Here is a 15,611-nt window from a genome sequence, read left to right on the forward strand (position 1 = left end):
ATCCACTATGGACTGGACTCTCACTATTATGTTAGATCCACTATGGACTGGACTCTCACTATTATGTTAGATCCACTATGGACTGGACTCTCACTATTATGTTAGATCCACTATGGACTGGACTCTCACTATTATGTTGGATCCACTATGGACTGGACTCTCAGTATTATGTTAGATCCACTATGGACTGGACTCTCACTATTATGTTAGATCCACTATGGAATGGACTCTCACTATTATGTTAGATCCACTATGGACTGGACTCTCACTATTATGTTAGATCCACTATGGACTGGACTTTCACAATAATATGTTAGATCCACTATGGACTGGACTCTCACTATTATGTTAGATCCACTATGGACTGGACTCTCACTATTATGTTAGATCCACTATGGACTGGACTCTCACTATTATGTTAGATCCACTATGGACTGGACTCTCACTATTATGTTAGATCCACTATGGACTGGACTCTCACTATTATGTTAGATCCACTATGGACTGAACTCTCACTATTATGTTAGATCCACTATGGAATGGACTCTCACTATTATGTTAGATCCACTATGGACTGAACTCTAACCAGGAAGGCGCTATCCTCTTGTCTCGGAACATAGACTTCGCATTGAGCCACATTTGACTAACTGCACTAGAGCAAGCCCGGTCACAGGCAATTACAGAGCCTGCTAGCCTGGGTATGGAGTCAGTTAAGTTAGAACTAGCCAGCGCCAGGCTGGATGATCCCTGTACACATAGCAATTTTCGTAGAATTATACACAACTCACAAAATGTTTTTTCTACTGTGTCTATGACTACGTCAGAGTTAGACATGCGCTCTACTGAGGTAGCAAATTATGATGCGTTCAGTTTATCGCAGCGCCAAGTAGATAATCTGAAAATTCCCGTCATATCAATTCCTAGATATGGTCGTAATTATTTTAAGTACACTGCGCATAATAAACGTAACATTATTAATATTGCTACGACGGATAATTTAATCAACAACTCCTTAAAACAGCCCACTACCTATAATATGGGCTTTCTAAACATCAGATCTTTGTCTCCCAAAACGTTATTAGTCAATGAGGTCATTAGAGACAACAACCTTAACGTCATCGGTCTTAGCGAAACCTGGCTTAAACCAGACGACTTTTTTGCGATAAATGAGGCATCCCCTCCTAACTATACGAATGCGCATATTGCCCGTCACCTCAAAAGGGGAGGGGGTTTCGCACTAATATACAACGAAAACTTTAACTTTAGTCCTAACTTAAATAATAAATATAAATCGTTTGAGGTGCTTTCTATGAAGTCTGCCACACCTCTGCCTCTGTGCCTGGCCGTTATCTACCGCCCCCCAGGGCCCTATTCGGACTTTATTAGTGAATTCTCAGAGTTTGTTGCTGATCTAGTGACGCACGCCGATAATATAATTATAATGGGGGACTTTAATATCCATATGAATACCCCATTGGACCCACCGTGCGTGGCGCTCCAGACTATAATTGATAGCTGTGGTCTTACACAAATAATAAATGAACCGACGCATCGCAGCGGCAATACGATAGACCTAGTGCTTGTCAGAGGTATCACCGTCTCCAAAGTTATGATACTCCCGTATACTAAAGTAATGTCCGATCATTACCTTATAAAATTCGAAGTTCAGACTCATGTTCGGCAAGCTAATAAGAATAATAACTGCTATAGCAGCCGCAACATTAATGCTGCCACAACGACGACTCTTGCGGACCTACTGCCCTCGGTAATGGCACCGTTCCCAAAGTATGTGGGCTCTATTGATAACCTCACTAACAACTTTAACAACGCCCTGCGCGAAACCATTGATAGTATAGCACCGCTGAAGTTAAAAAAGGCTCCAAAAAGGCGTACGCCATGGTTTACTTTAGAAACTAGAGCTCAGAAATTATTATGTAGAAAGCTGGAACGCAAATGGCGCACGACTAAACTTGAGGTGCACCATCAAGCATGGAGTGATAGTTTAATAACTTATAAACGCATGCTTACCTTAGCTAAAACTAATTATTACTCAAATCTCATCCGCATTAATAAAAACGATCCAAAATTTTTGTTTAGTACTGTAGCATCGCTAACCCAACAAGGGACTCCTTCCAGTAGCTCCACCCATTCGGCAGATGACTTTATGAAGTTCTTTAATAAGAAAATTGAACTTATTAGAAAGGAGATTAAAGACAATGCGTCCCAGCTACAACGGGGTTATAGTAACACAGATACGATTGTATATACGGCGGATACTGCAAATATCCAAAATAGTTTCTCTCGTTTTGATGAAATAACATTAGAAGGATTGTTACAACATGTAAATGGAATAAAACAAACAACATGTTTACCTGACCCACTTCCTGGGAAACTTATCAAGGAGATTTTTGTATTATTAGGTCCATCAGTGCTAAATATTATAAACTTATCACTTTCCTCGGGCACTGTTCCCGTTGCATTCAAAAAAGCGGTTATTCATCCTCTCCTTAAAAGACCTAACCTCGATCCTGACCTCATGGTAAACTACCGACCGGTGTCTCACCTTCCCTTTATTTCGAAAATCCTCGAAAAAATTGTTGCGGAGCAGCTAAATGAGCACTTAGCGTTTAACAATCTATGTGAAACCTTTCAATCCGGTTTCAGGGCAAATCACTCGACTGAGACAGCCCTCGCAAAACTGACTAATGATCTATTGCTAACGATGGACTCTGATGCGTCATCTATGTTGCTGCTCCTCGATCTTAGCGCTGCTTTCGATACCGTCGATCATAATATTTTATTAGAGCGTATCAAAATACGAATTGGTATGTCAGACTCAGCCCTGTCATGGTTTAACTCTTATCTTACTGATAGGATGCAGTGCGTCTCCTATAACAGTGTGACCTCGGACTATGTTAAGGTAACGTGTGGAGTTCCCCAGGGTTCGGTCCTTGGCCCTGTACTCTTCAGCATCTACATGCTGCCGCTAGGTGACGTCATACGCAAATACGGTATTAGCTTTCACTGTTATGCTGATGACACCCAACTCTACATGCCCCTAAAGCTGACCAACATGCCGGATTGTAGTCAGCTGGAGGCGTGTCTTAATGAAATTAAACAATGGATGTCCGCTAACTTTTTGCAACTTAATGCCAAAAAAACGGAAATGCTGATTATCGGTCCTGCTAGACACCGACCTCTATTTAATAATACAACTTTAACATTTGACAACCAAATAATAAAACAAGGTGACCCTGTAAAAAATCTGGGTATTATCTTCGACCCAACTCTCTCCTTTGAGTCACACATTAAAAGCGTTACTAAAACGGCCTTCTTTCATCTCCGTAATATCGCTAAAATTCGCTCCATTTTGTCCACTAAAGACGCCGAGATCATTATCCATGCGTTTGTTACGTCTCGTCTCGATTACTGTAACGTATTATTTTCGGGTCTCCCCATGTCTAGCATTAAAAGATTACAGTTGGTACAAAATGCGGCTGCTAGACTTTTGACAAGAACAAGAAAGTTTGATCATATTACGCCTGTACTGGCTCACCTGCACTGGCTTCCTGTGCACTTAAGATGTGACTTTAAGGTTTTATTACTTACGTATAAAATACTACACGGTCTAGCTCCAGCCTATCTTGCCGATTGTATTGTACCATATGTCCCGGCAAGAAATCTGCGTTCAAAGGACTCCGGCTTATTAGTGATTCCTAGAGCTCAAAAAAAGTCTGCGGGCTATAGAGCGTTTTCCGTTCGGGCTCCAGTACTCTGGAATGCCCTCCCGGTAACAGTTCGAGATGCCACCTCAGTAGAAGCATTTAAGTCTCATCTTAAAACTCATTTGTATACTCTAGCCTTTAAATAGACCTCCTTTTTAGACCAGTTGATCTGCCGCTTCTTTTCTTTCTCCTATGTCCCCCCCTCCCTTGTGGAGGGGGTCCGGTCCGATGACCATGGATGAAGTACTGACTGTCCAGAGTCGAGACCCAGGATGGACCGCTCGTCGGGACCCAGGATGGACCGCTCGCCTGTATCGGTTGGGGACATCTCTACGCTGCTGATCCGCTTCAGATGGTTTCCTGTGGACGGGACTCTCGCTGCTGTCTTGGAGCCACTATGGATTGAACTTTCACAGTATCATGTTGGACCCGCTCGACATCCATTGCTTTCGGTCCCCTAGAGGGGGGGGGTTGCCCACATCTGAGGTCCTCTCCAAGGTTTCTCATAGTCAGCATTGTCGCTGGCGTCCCACTGAATGTGAATTCTCCCTGCCCACTGGGTGTGAGTTTTCCTTGCCCTTTTGTGGGTTCTTCCGAGGATGTTGTAGTCGTAATGATTTGTGCAGTCCTTTGAGACATTTGTGATTTGGGGCTATATAAATAAACATTGATTGATTGATTGAACTCTCACACTATTATGTTAGATCCACTATGGAATGGACTCTCACTATTATGTTAGATCCACTATGGACTGGACTCTCACACTATTATGTTAGATCCACTATGGACTGGACTCTCACACTATTATGTTAGATCCACTATGGACTGGACTCTCACAATAATATGTTAGATCCACTATGGACTGGACTCTCACTATTATGTTAGATCCACTATGGACTGGACTCTCACTATTATGTTAGATCCACTATGGACTGGACTCTCACAATAATATGTTAGATCCACTATGGAATGGACTCTCACTATTATGTTAGATCCACTATGGACTGGACTCTCACACTATTATGTTAGATCCACTATGGACTGGACTCTCACTATTATGTTAGATCCACTATGGACTGGACTCTCACTATTATGTTAGATCCACTATGGACTGGACTCTCACTATTATGTTAGATCCACTATGGACTGGACTCTCACTATTATGTTAGATCCACTATGGACTGGACTCTCACTATTATGTTAGATCCACTATGGACTGGACTCTCACTATTATGTTAGATCCACTATGGACTGGACTCTCACTATTATGTTAGATCCACTATGGACTGGACTCTCACTATTGTTAGATCCACTATGGACTGGACTCTCACTATTATGTTAGATCCACTATGGACTGGACTCTCACTATTATGTTGGATCCACTATGGACTGGACTCTCACTATTATGTTGGATCCACTATGGACTGGACTCTCACTATTATGTTAGATCCACTATGGACTGGACTCTCACTATTATGTTAGATCCACTATGGACTGGACTCTCACTATTATGTTAGATCCACTATGGACTGGACTCTCACTATTATGTTAGATCCACTATGGACTGGACTCTCACTATTATGTTAGATCCACTATGGACTGGACTCTCACACTATTATGTTAGATCCACTATGGACTGGACTCTCACTACTATGTTAGATCCACTATGGACTGGACTTTCACTATTATGTTAGATCCACTATGGACTGGACTTTCACACTATTATGTTAGATCCACTATGGACTAGACTCTCACTATTATGTTAGATCCACTATGGACTGGACTCTCACTATTATGTTGGATCCACTATGGACTGGACTCTCACTATTATGTTAGATCCACTATGGACTGGACTCTCACTATTATGTTGGATCCACTATGGACTGGACTCTCACTATTATGTTAGATCCACTATGGACTGGACTCTCACACTATTATGTTAGATCCACTATGGACTGGACTCTCACACTATTATGTTAGATCCACTATGGACTGGACTCTCACACTATTATGTTAGATCCACTATGGACTGGACTCTCACACTATTATGTTAGATCCACTATGGAATGGACTCTCACTATTATGTTAGATCCACTATGGACTGGACTCTCACTATTATGTTAGATCCACTATGGACTGAACTCTCACTATTATGTTAGATCCACTATGGAATGGACTCTCACTATTATGTTAGATCCACTATGGACTGAACTCTCACACTATTATGTTAGATCCACTATGGACTGGACTCTCACAATAATATGTTAGATCCACTATGGAATGGACTCTCACTATTATGTTAGATCCACTATGGACTGGACTCTCACTATTATGTTAGATCCACTATGGACTGGACTTTCACTATTATGTTAGATCCACTATGGACTGGACTCTCACTACTATGTTAGATCCACTATGGACTGGACTTTCACTATTATGTTAGATCCACTATGGACTGGACTTTCACACTATTATGTTAGATCCACTATGGACTAGACTCTCACTATTATGTTAGATCCACTATGGACTGGACTCTCACTATTATGTTGGATCCACTATGGACTGGACTCTCACTATTATGTTAGATCCACTATGGACTGGACTCTCACTATTATGTTAGATCCACTATGGACTGGACTCTCACTATTATGTTAGATCCACTATGGACTGGACTCTCACACTATTATGTTAGATCCACTATGGACTGGACTCTCACACTATTATGTTAGATCCACTATGGACTGGACTCTCACACTATTATGTTAGATCCACTATGGACTGGACTCTCACACTATTATGTTAGATCCACTATGGAATGGACTCTCACTATTATGTTAGATCCACTATGGACTGGACTCTCACTATTATGTTAGATCCACTATGGAATGGACTCTCACTATTATGTTAGATCCACTATGGACTGAACTCTCACACTATTATGTTAGATCCACTATGGACTGGACTCTCACAATAATATGTTAGATCCACTATGGAATGGACTCTCACTATTATGTTAGATCCACTATGGACTGGACTCTCACACTATTATGTTAGATCCACTATGGACTGGACTCTCACACTATTATGTTAGATCCACTATGGACTGGACTCTCACAATAATATGTTAGATCCACTATGGACTGGACTCTCACTATTATGTTAGATCCACTATGGACTGGACTCTCACTATTATGTTAGATCCACTATGGACTGGACTCTCACTATTATGTTAGATCCACTATGGACTGGACTCTCACTATTATGTTAGATCCACTATGGACTGGACTCTCACTATTATGTTAGATCCACTATGGACTGGACTCTCACTATTGTTAGATCCACTATGGACTGGACTCTCACTATTATGTTAGATCCACTATGGACTGGACTCTCACTATTATGTTGGATCCACTATGGACTGGACTCTCACTATTATGTTGGATCCACTATGGACTGGACTCTCACTATTATGTTAGATCCACTATGGACTGGACTCTCACTATTATGTTAGATCCACTATGGACTGGACTCTCACTATTATGTTAGATCCACTATGGACTGGACTCTCACTATTATGTTAGATCCACTATGGACTGGACTCTCACACTATTATGTTAGATCCACTATGGACTGGACTCTCACTACTATGTTAGATCCACTATGGACTGGACTTTCACTATTATGTTAGATCCACTATGGACTGGACTTTCACACTATTATGTTAGATCCACTATGGACTAGACTCTCACTATTATGTTAGATCCACTATGGACTGGACTCTCACTATTATGTTGGATCCACTATGGACTGGACTCTCACTATTATGTTAGATCCACTATGGACTGGACTCTCACTATTATGTTGGATCCACTATGGACTGGACTCTCACTATTATGTTAGATCCACTATGGACTGGACTCTCACACTATTATGTTAGATCCACTATGGACTGGACTCTCACACTATTATGTTAGATCCACTATGGACTGGACTCTCACACTATTATGTTAGATCCACTATGGACTGGACTCTCACACTATTATGTTAGATCCACTATGGAATGGACTCTCACTATTATGTTAGATCCACTATGGACTGGACTCTCACTATTATGTTAGATCCACTATGGACTGAACTCTCACTATTATGTTAGATCCACTATGGAATGGACTCTCACTATTATGTTAGATCCACTATGGACTGAACTCTCACACTATTATGTTAGATCCACTATGGACTGGACTCTCACAATAATATGTTAGATCCACTATGGAATGGACTCTCACTATTATGTTAGATCCACTATGGACTGGACTCTCACTATTATGTTAGATCCACTATGGACTGGACTTTCACTATTATGTTAGATCCACTATGGACTGGACTCTCACTACTATGTTAGATCCACTATGGACTGGACTTTCACTATTATGTTAGATCCACTATGGACTGGACTTTCACACTATTATGTTAGATCCACTATGGACTAGACTCTCACTATTATGTTAGATCCACTATGGACTGGACTCTCACTATTATGTTGGATCCACTATGGACTGGACTCTCACTATTATGTTAGATCCACTATGGACTGGACTCTCACTATTATGTTAGATCCACTATGGACTGGACTCTCACTATTATGTTAGATCCACTATGGACTGGACTCTCACACTATTATGTTAGATCCACTATGGACTGGACTCTCACACTATTATGTTAGATCCACTATGGACTGGACTCTCACACTATTATGTTAGATCCACTATGGACTGGACTCTCACACTATTATGTTAGATCCACTATGGAATGGACTCTCACTATTATGTTAGATCCACTATGGACTGGACTCTCACTATTATGTTAGATCCACTATGGAATGGACTCTCACTATTATGTTAGATCCACTATGGACTGAACTCTCACACTATTATGTTAGATCCACTATGGACTGGACTCTCACAATAATATGTTAGATCCACTATGGAATGGACTCTCACTATTATGTTAGATCCACTATGGACTGGACTCTCACACTATTATGTTAGATCCACTATGGACTGGACTCTCACACTATTATGTTAGATCCACTATGGACTGGACTCTCACAATAATATGTTAGATCCACTATGGACTGGACTCTCACTATTATGTTAGATCCACTATGGACTGGACTCTCACTATTATGTTAGATCCACTATGGACTGGACTCTCACTATTATGTTAGATCCACTATGGACTGGACTCTCACTATTATGTTAGATCCACTATGGACTGGACTCTCACTATTATGTTAGATCCACTATGGACTGGACTCTCACTATTATGTTAGATCCACTATGGACTGAACTCTCACACTATTATGTTAGATCCACTATGGACTGGACTCTCACAATAATATGTTAGATCCACTATGGAATGGACTCTCACTATTATGTTAGATCCACTATGGACTGGACTCTCACACTATTATGTTAGATCCACTATGGACTGGACTCTCACACTATTATGTTAGATCCACTATGGACTGGACTCTCACAATAATATGTTAGATCCACTATGGACTGGACTCTCACTATTATGTTAGATCCACTATGGACTGGACTCTCACTATTATGTTAGATCCACTATGGACTGGACTCTCACTATTATGTTAGATCCACTATGGACTGGACTCTCACTATTATGTTAGATCCACTATGGACTGGACTCTCACTATTATGTTAGATCCACTATGGACTGGACTCTCACTATTGTTAGATCCACTATGGACTGGACTCTCACTATTATGTTAGATCCACTATGGACTGGACTCTCACTATTATGTTGGATCCACTATGGACTGGACTCTCACTATTATGTTGGATCCACTATGGACTGGACTCTCACTATTATGTTAGATCCACTATGGACTGGACTCTCACTATTATGTTAGATCCACTATGGACTGGACTCTCACTATTATGTTAGATCCACTATGGACTGGACTCTCACTATTATGTTAGATCCACTATGGACTGGACTCTCACACTATTATGTTAGATCCACTATGGACTGGACTCTCACTACTATGTTAGATCCACTATGGACTGGACTTTCACTATTATGTTAGATCCACTATGGACTGGACTTTCACACTATTATGTTAGATCCACTATGGACTAGACTCTCACTATTATGTTAGATCCACTATGGACTGGACTCTCACTATTATGTTGGATCCACTATGGACTGGACTCTCACTATTATGTTAGATCCACTATGGACTGGACTCTCACTATTATGTTAGATCCACTATGGACTGGACTCTCACTATTATGTTAGATCCACTATGGACTGGACTCTCACACTATTATGTTAGATCCACTATGGACTGGACTCTCACACTATTATGTTAGATCCACTATGGACTGGACTCTCACACTATTATGTTAGATCCACTATGGACTGGACTCTCACACTATTATGTTAGATCCACTATGGAATGGACTCTCACTATTATGTTAGATCCACTCGATGTCCATTGCACCGGTCACCCCCATATCTGTGGTCCACTCCAAGGTTTTTCATTGTCCCATTGGGTTGAGTTTTTCAACAGAGGATGTCGTTGTGGCTTGTGCAGCCCTTTGAGACACTCGTGATTTTAAGGCTAAATAAACATTTGATTGATTGATTGAGAAATTACATACACACCTTGGCAGAGGGGTTAGTGCGTCTGGCTCACACTACGAAGGTCCTGGAGTAGTCCTGGGTTCAATCCCGGGCTCGGGATCTTTCTGTGTGGAGTTTGCATGTTCTCCCCGTGACTGCGTGGGTTTCATCCGGGTACTCCGGCTTCCTCCCACCTCCAAAGACATGCACCTGGAGATAGGCCCCTCCCACCTCCAAAGACATGCACCTGGGGATAGGCCCCTCCCACCTCCAAAGACATGCACCTGGGGATAGGCCCCTCCCACCTCCAAAGACATGCACCTGGGGATAGGCCCCTCCCACCTCCAAAGACATGCACCTGGGGATAGGCCCCTCCCACCTCCAAAGACATGCACCTGGGGATAGGCCCCTCCCACCTCCAAAGACATGCACCTGGAGATAGGCCCCTCCCACCTCCAAAGACATGCACCTGGGGATTGGTTGATTGGCAACACTAAATGGTCCCTAGTGTGTGAATGTTGTCTATCTGTGTTGGCCCTGCGATGAGGCGGCGACTTGTCCAGGGTGTAGCCCTGCCTTCCGCCTGATTGTAGCTGAGATAGGCGCCGAAAAGGGAATAAGCGGTAGAAAATGGATGGATGGTAAACTCAGCTTATTGAACACACATAATCAGTGTTTACAGTAGACTGTACTGTAAATAGACATTCAAGTTTAATTGCCATTGATTATTTACAACAGACTATAAGTTTGGACATAGATTATCATCTAAAACATTCTTTTTTTTTTTTTATACTTTCATTGTGAAAACAAAGAAAGGAGATCACGTCCAACAGGATGGAGAGTACAAATACATCCTGACAGTTGCAGAGGACTATAAAAACAGAGAGAAAAAAGAAGTTTTTCTACTATAATAAGAGTGACTAGCGCTCATATGTACGTGCACTAAGGTGCTAGTGTCCCCCAAGGCATGCAGACATTGGACAGACAGTTGGACAAGTGCCTTCAAAGACGCGTAACATTCTCTTCCCGGACTCCATAAGGAAAGACACAAACGTTACCATGGCGATAAAAATATGACATCAGGTGTCTCTGCTTCTGACCACAAGAAGTCTGCTATGTGACTCAGGATGGGGACAAACTGCAGGAAACAATGACGGACCAACAAATGAGGCACCTTTGATGGAAATGTTGAATATGATATTTGTACTTCTGTTCTTCATGACCGGGGGTCGGCAACTCGTGGCTGTAGAGCTGCATGCTTTAGCGCCGCCCTAGTGGCTCGCTGGAACTTTTTAAAAAATCATGAAAAATAGAAAAAGATGCAGGGGAAAACATATATTTTTTGTTTTAATATGGTTTCTGTCGGAGGACAAACATGACACAAACTTCCCTAATTGTTACAAAGCACACTGTTTATATTAAACATGCTTCACTTATTCAAGTATTTGGCGAGCGCCGTTTTGTCCTACTCATTTTAGCACTCTTTGAACTCACCGTGGTTTGTTTATACAGTGGGGCAAAAAAGTATTTAGTCAGCCAGCGATTGTGCAAGTTCTCCCACTTAAAATGATGACAGAGGTCTGTCATTTTCATCATAGGTACACTTCAACTGTGAGAGACAGAATGGGGAAAAAAAAATCCAAGAATTCACATTGTAGGAATTTATTTGTAAAATGATGGTGTAAAATAAGTATTTGGTCAAGAATTCAAAGCTCTCACTGATGGAAGGAGGTTTTGTCTCCAAATCTCACGATACATGGCCCCATTCATTCTTTCCTTAACACGGATCAATCGTCCTGTCCCCTTAGCAGAAAAACAGCCCCAAAGCATGATGTTTCCACCCCCATGCTTCACAGTAGGTGTGGTGTTCTTGGGATGCAACTCAGTATTCTTCTTCCTCCAAACACCAGCAGTTGAGTTTATACCAAAATGGATACATGGATGATACAGCAGAGGATTGGGAGAATGTCATGTGGTCAGATGAAACCAAAATAGAACTTTTTGCTATAAACTCAACTGGTGGTGTTTGGAGGAAGAAGAATACTGAGTTGCATCCCAAGAACACCATACCTACTGTGAAGCATGGGGGTGGAAACATCATGCTTTGGGGCTGTTTTTCTGCTAAGGGGACAGGACGATTGATCCGTGTTAAGGAAAGAATGAATGGGGCCATGTATCCTGAGATTTGGAGCCAAAACCTCCTTCCATCAGTGAGAGCTTTGAATGCTTGACCAAATACTTATTTTCCACCAAATCATGTTTTTAAAATTCCTACAATGTGAATTCCTGGAATTTTTTTTTCACATTCTGTCTCTCACAGTTGAAGTGTACCTATGATGAAAATGACAGACCTCTGTCATCATTTGAAGTGGGAGAACTTGCACAATCGCTGGCTGACTAAATACTTTTATGCCCCACTGTATATAAAACTTTCTCCGACTTTCTAAGACGTGTTTTATGCCACTTTCTCATTTTGTCCACCAAACTTTTAATGTTGTGCGTGAATGCACAAAGGTGAGTTTTGTTGATGTTATTGACTTGTGTGGAGTGCTAATCAGACATATTTGCTCACTGCAAGCTAATCGATGCTAACATGCTATTTAGGCTAGCTATATGTACATATTGCATCATTATGCCTCATTTGTAGCTATATTTGAGCTCATTTAGTTTCTTTTAAGTCCTCTTAGTTCAATTTATACCTCATGACACACTATCTGCATATAATATGGCTTTTAAATTTGTTTTGCAGCTCCAGACAGATTAGTTTTTGTATTTTTGGTCCAATATGGCTCTTTCAACATTCTGGGTTGCCGACCCCTGTTCATGATGATGAGGATGATGACTACAGTACATTCCAGGTTCTTCTACCAAGAAGTTCAGTTTTTTGTTATTTTCCCCCCAAAAGGGTCAGCTGGTGTTTCTCAGGTGAGGTTTTGGACTTCTGAGTCTTTTATTCTGGAGGGTCTTAAAACTGGGGATTAGAGATGTTATCAGAGGTAGTGGATCATCACGCCAGGTCCTCGCCTTCCAAGATGCTCTCACGGCGGGAAGGTGAACCTCCTCCTGAGGGCGGAGGAGGAGGTGGAGGGGGGCGAGAGGTTAGCCCAGCGGGAGGGGGGGCGGCGGTTGGCCGGGCGGGCCGGCCTCAGGAAACAGGCGTCCAGGGGCGGGGCCACCGAAGAGCGGGGCAGGTCCTGCCGGTGACAACATGACACTGAGTAAAGGAGGGCAGGAGCAATGGGAGCCAAACGGGGGGCGGGGGAAGTGGGCGGAGCTTGTGAGAGGATGAAAGAGCGGGCGACTTCAAGCGGATGCACGACACGCAGAGCATGTTCCGCCAGGCTACCGATGAACGGAATATTCTGGAACCTCTGGAGTTGAACACCATTGAGTTTTATAGAAATGGAATTTGTCTGTTCAGTCACTGTGAGAAAGACCTTTCTAAAGTGTTCAGGCAACCAGGAGACGTGTGAAGATAAATATGCAGAAGGATGATTACTGCTTGGGAGGTGTGTCTCTTCACATTAATCATTACAAACCCCGTTTCCATATGAGTTGGGAAATTGTGTTAGATGTAAATATAAACAGAATACAATGATTTGCAAATCCTTTTCAAGCCATATTCAGTTGAATATGCTACAAAGACAACATATTTGATGTTCAGACTTTTTTGTTTTTCGCAAATAATAATTAACTTAGAATTTCATGGCTGCAACACGTGCCAAAGTAGTTGGGAAAGCGCATGTTCACCACTGTGTTACATCACCTTTTCTTTTAACAACACTCAATAAACGTTTGGGAACTGAGGAAACTAATTGTTGAAGCTTTGAAAGTGGAATTCTTTCCCATTCTTGTTTTATGTAGAGCTTCAGTCCTTCAACAGTCCGGGGTCTCCGCTGTCGTATTTTACGCTTCATAATGCGCCACACATTTTCCATGGGAGACAGGTCTGGACTGCAGGCGGGCCAGGAAAGTATCCACACTCTTTTACTACGAAGCCACGCTGTTGTAACACGTGCTGAATGTGGCTTGGCATTGTCTTGCTGAAATAAGCAGGGGCGTCCATGAAAAAGACGGCGCTTAGATGGCAGCATATGTTGTTCCAAAACCTGTATGTACCTTTCAGCATTAATGGTGCCTTCACAGATGTGTAAGTTACCCATGCCTTGGGCACTAATGCACCCCCATACCATCACACATGCTGGCTTTTACACTTTGCGTCAATAACAGTCTGGATGATTGACTTTCCCTTTGGTCCGGATGACACGATGTTGAATATTTCCAAAAACTATTTGAAATGTGGACTCGTCAGACTGCAGGACACTTTTCCACTTTGCATCAGTCCATCTTAGATGATCTCGGGCCCAGAGAAGCCGGCGGACATTTATGGATGTTGTTGATAAATGGCTTTCGCTTTGCATAGTAGAGCTTTAACTTGCACTTACAGATGTAGCGACAAACTGTATTTAGTGACAGTGGTTTTCTGAAGTGTTCCTGAGCCCATGTGGTGATATCCTTTAGAGATTGATGTCTGTTTTTGATACAGTGCCGCCTGAGGGATCGAAGGTCACGGTCATTCAATGTTGGTTTCCGGCCATGCCGCTTACGTGGAGTGATTTCTCCTGATTCTCTGAACCTTTTGATGATATTATGGAGCGTAGATGTTGAAATCCCTAAATTTCTTGCAATGTCACTTTGAGAAAGGTTGTTCTTAAACTGTTTGACTATTTGCTCACACAGTTGTGGACAAAGGGGTGTACCTCGCCCCATCCTTTCTTGTGAAAGACTGAGCATTTTTTGGGAAGCTGTTTTTATAGCCAATCATGGCACCCACCTGTTCCCAATTAGCCTGCACACCTGTGGGATGTTCCAAATAAGTGTTTGATGAGCATTCCTCAACTTTATCAGTACTTATTGCCACCTTTCCCAACTTCTTTGTCACGAGTTGCTGGCATCAAATTCTAAAGTTAATGGTTATTTGCGACAAAAAAAAAAAAAAGTTTATGAGTTTGAACATCAAATATGTTGTCTTTGTAGCATATTCAACTGAATATGGCTTGAAAATGATTTGCAAATCATTGTATTCTGTTTATATTTACATCTAACACAATTTCCCAACTCATATGGAAATGGGGTTTGTAGATGAATATCATTGTGAAAGCAGCCATCCTGTACTGAGCAGCCAGAACAAAATAAACATGTGGTTCCGCTGAAGATGTGCACCATTTCCTGTTC

General features: G+C 41.9%; 1 protein-coding gene across 7 annotated transcripts in view; it reads right to left on the minus strand.

The window, feature by feature from the left end:
* Positions 1-15,611, minus strand: part of LOC133567960 (microtubule cross-linking factor 1) — a 128,297-nt gene that overhangs the window by 16,977 nt on the left and 95,709 nt on the right. For 3 of the 7 annotated variants that reach the window (XM_061919610.1, XM_061919612.1, XM_061919609.1), the window contains one exon: positions 12,752-13,570. The exons of 2 other annotated variants lie outside the window; for them this stretch is intronic. In XM_061919610.1, the coding sequence (XP_061775594.1) occupies positions 13,415-13,570 (156 nt within the window). In that variant the 3' untranslated portion in view covers positions 12,752-13,414. Of the gene's footprint in view, positions 1-12,751; positions 13,571-15,611 lie in introns of those variants that run through there. 2 more of the 7 variants (XM_061919611.1, XR_009809514.1) reach the window with 2 other exon arrangements.

The sequence above is a fragment of the Nerophis ophidion genome, linkage group LG14 (assembly GCF_033978795.1).
Source record: "Nerophis ophidion isolate RoL-2023_Sa linkage group LG14, RoL_Noph_v1.0, whole genome shotgun sequence".
In the NCBI taxonomy this organism is placed as follows: domain Eukaryota; kingdom Metazoa; phylum Chordata; class Actinopteri; order Syngnathiformes; family Syngnathidae; genus Nerophis; species Nerophis ophidion.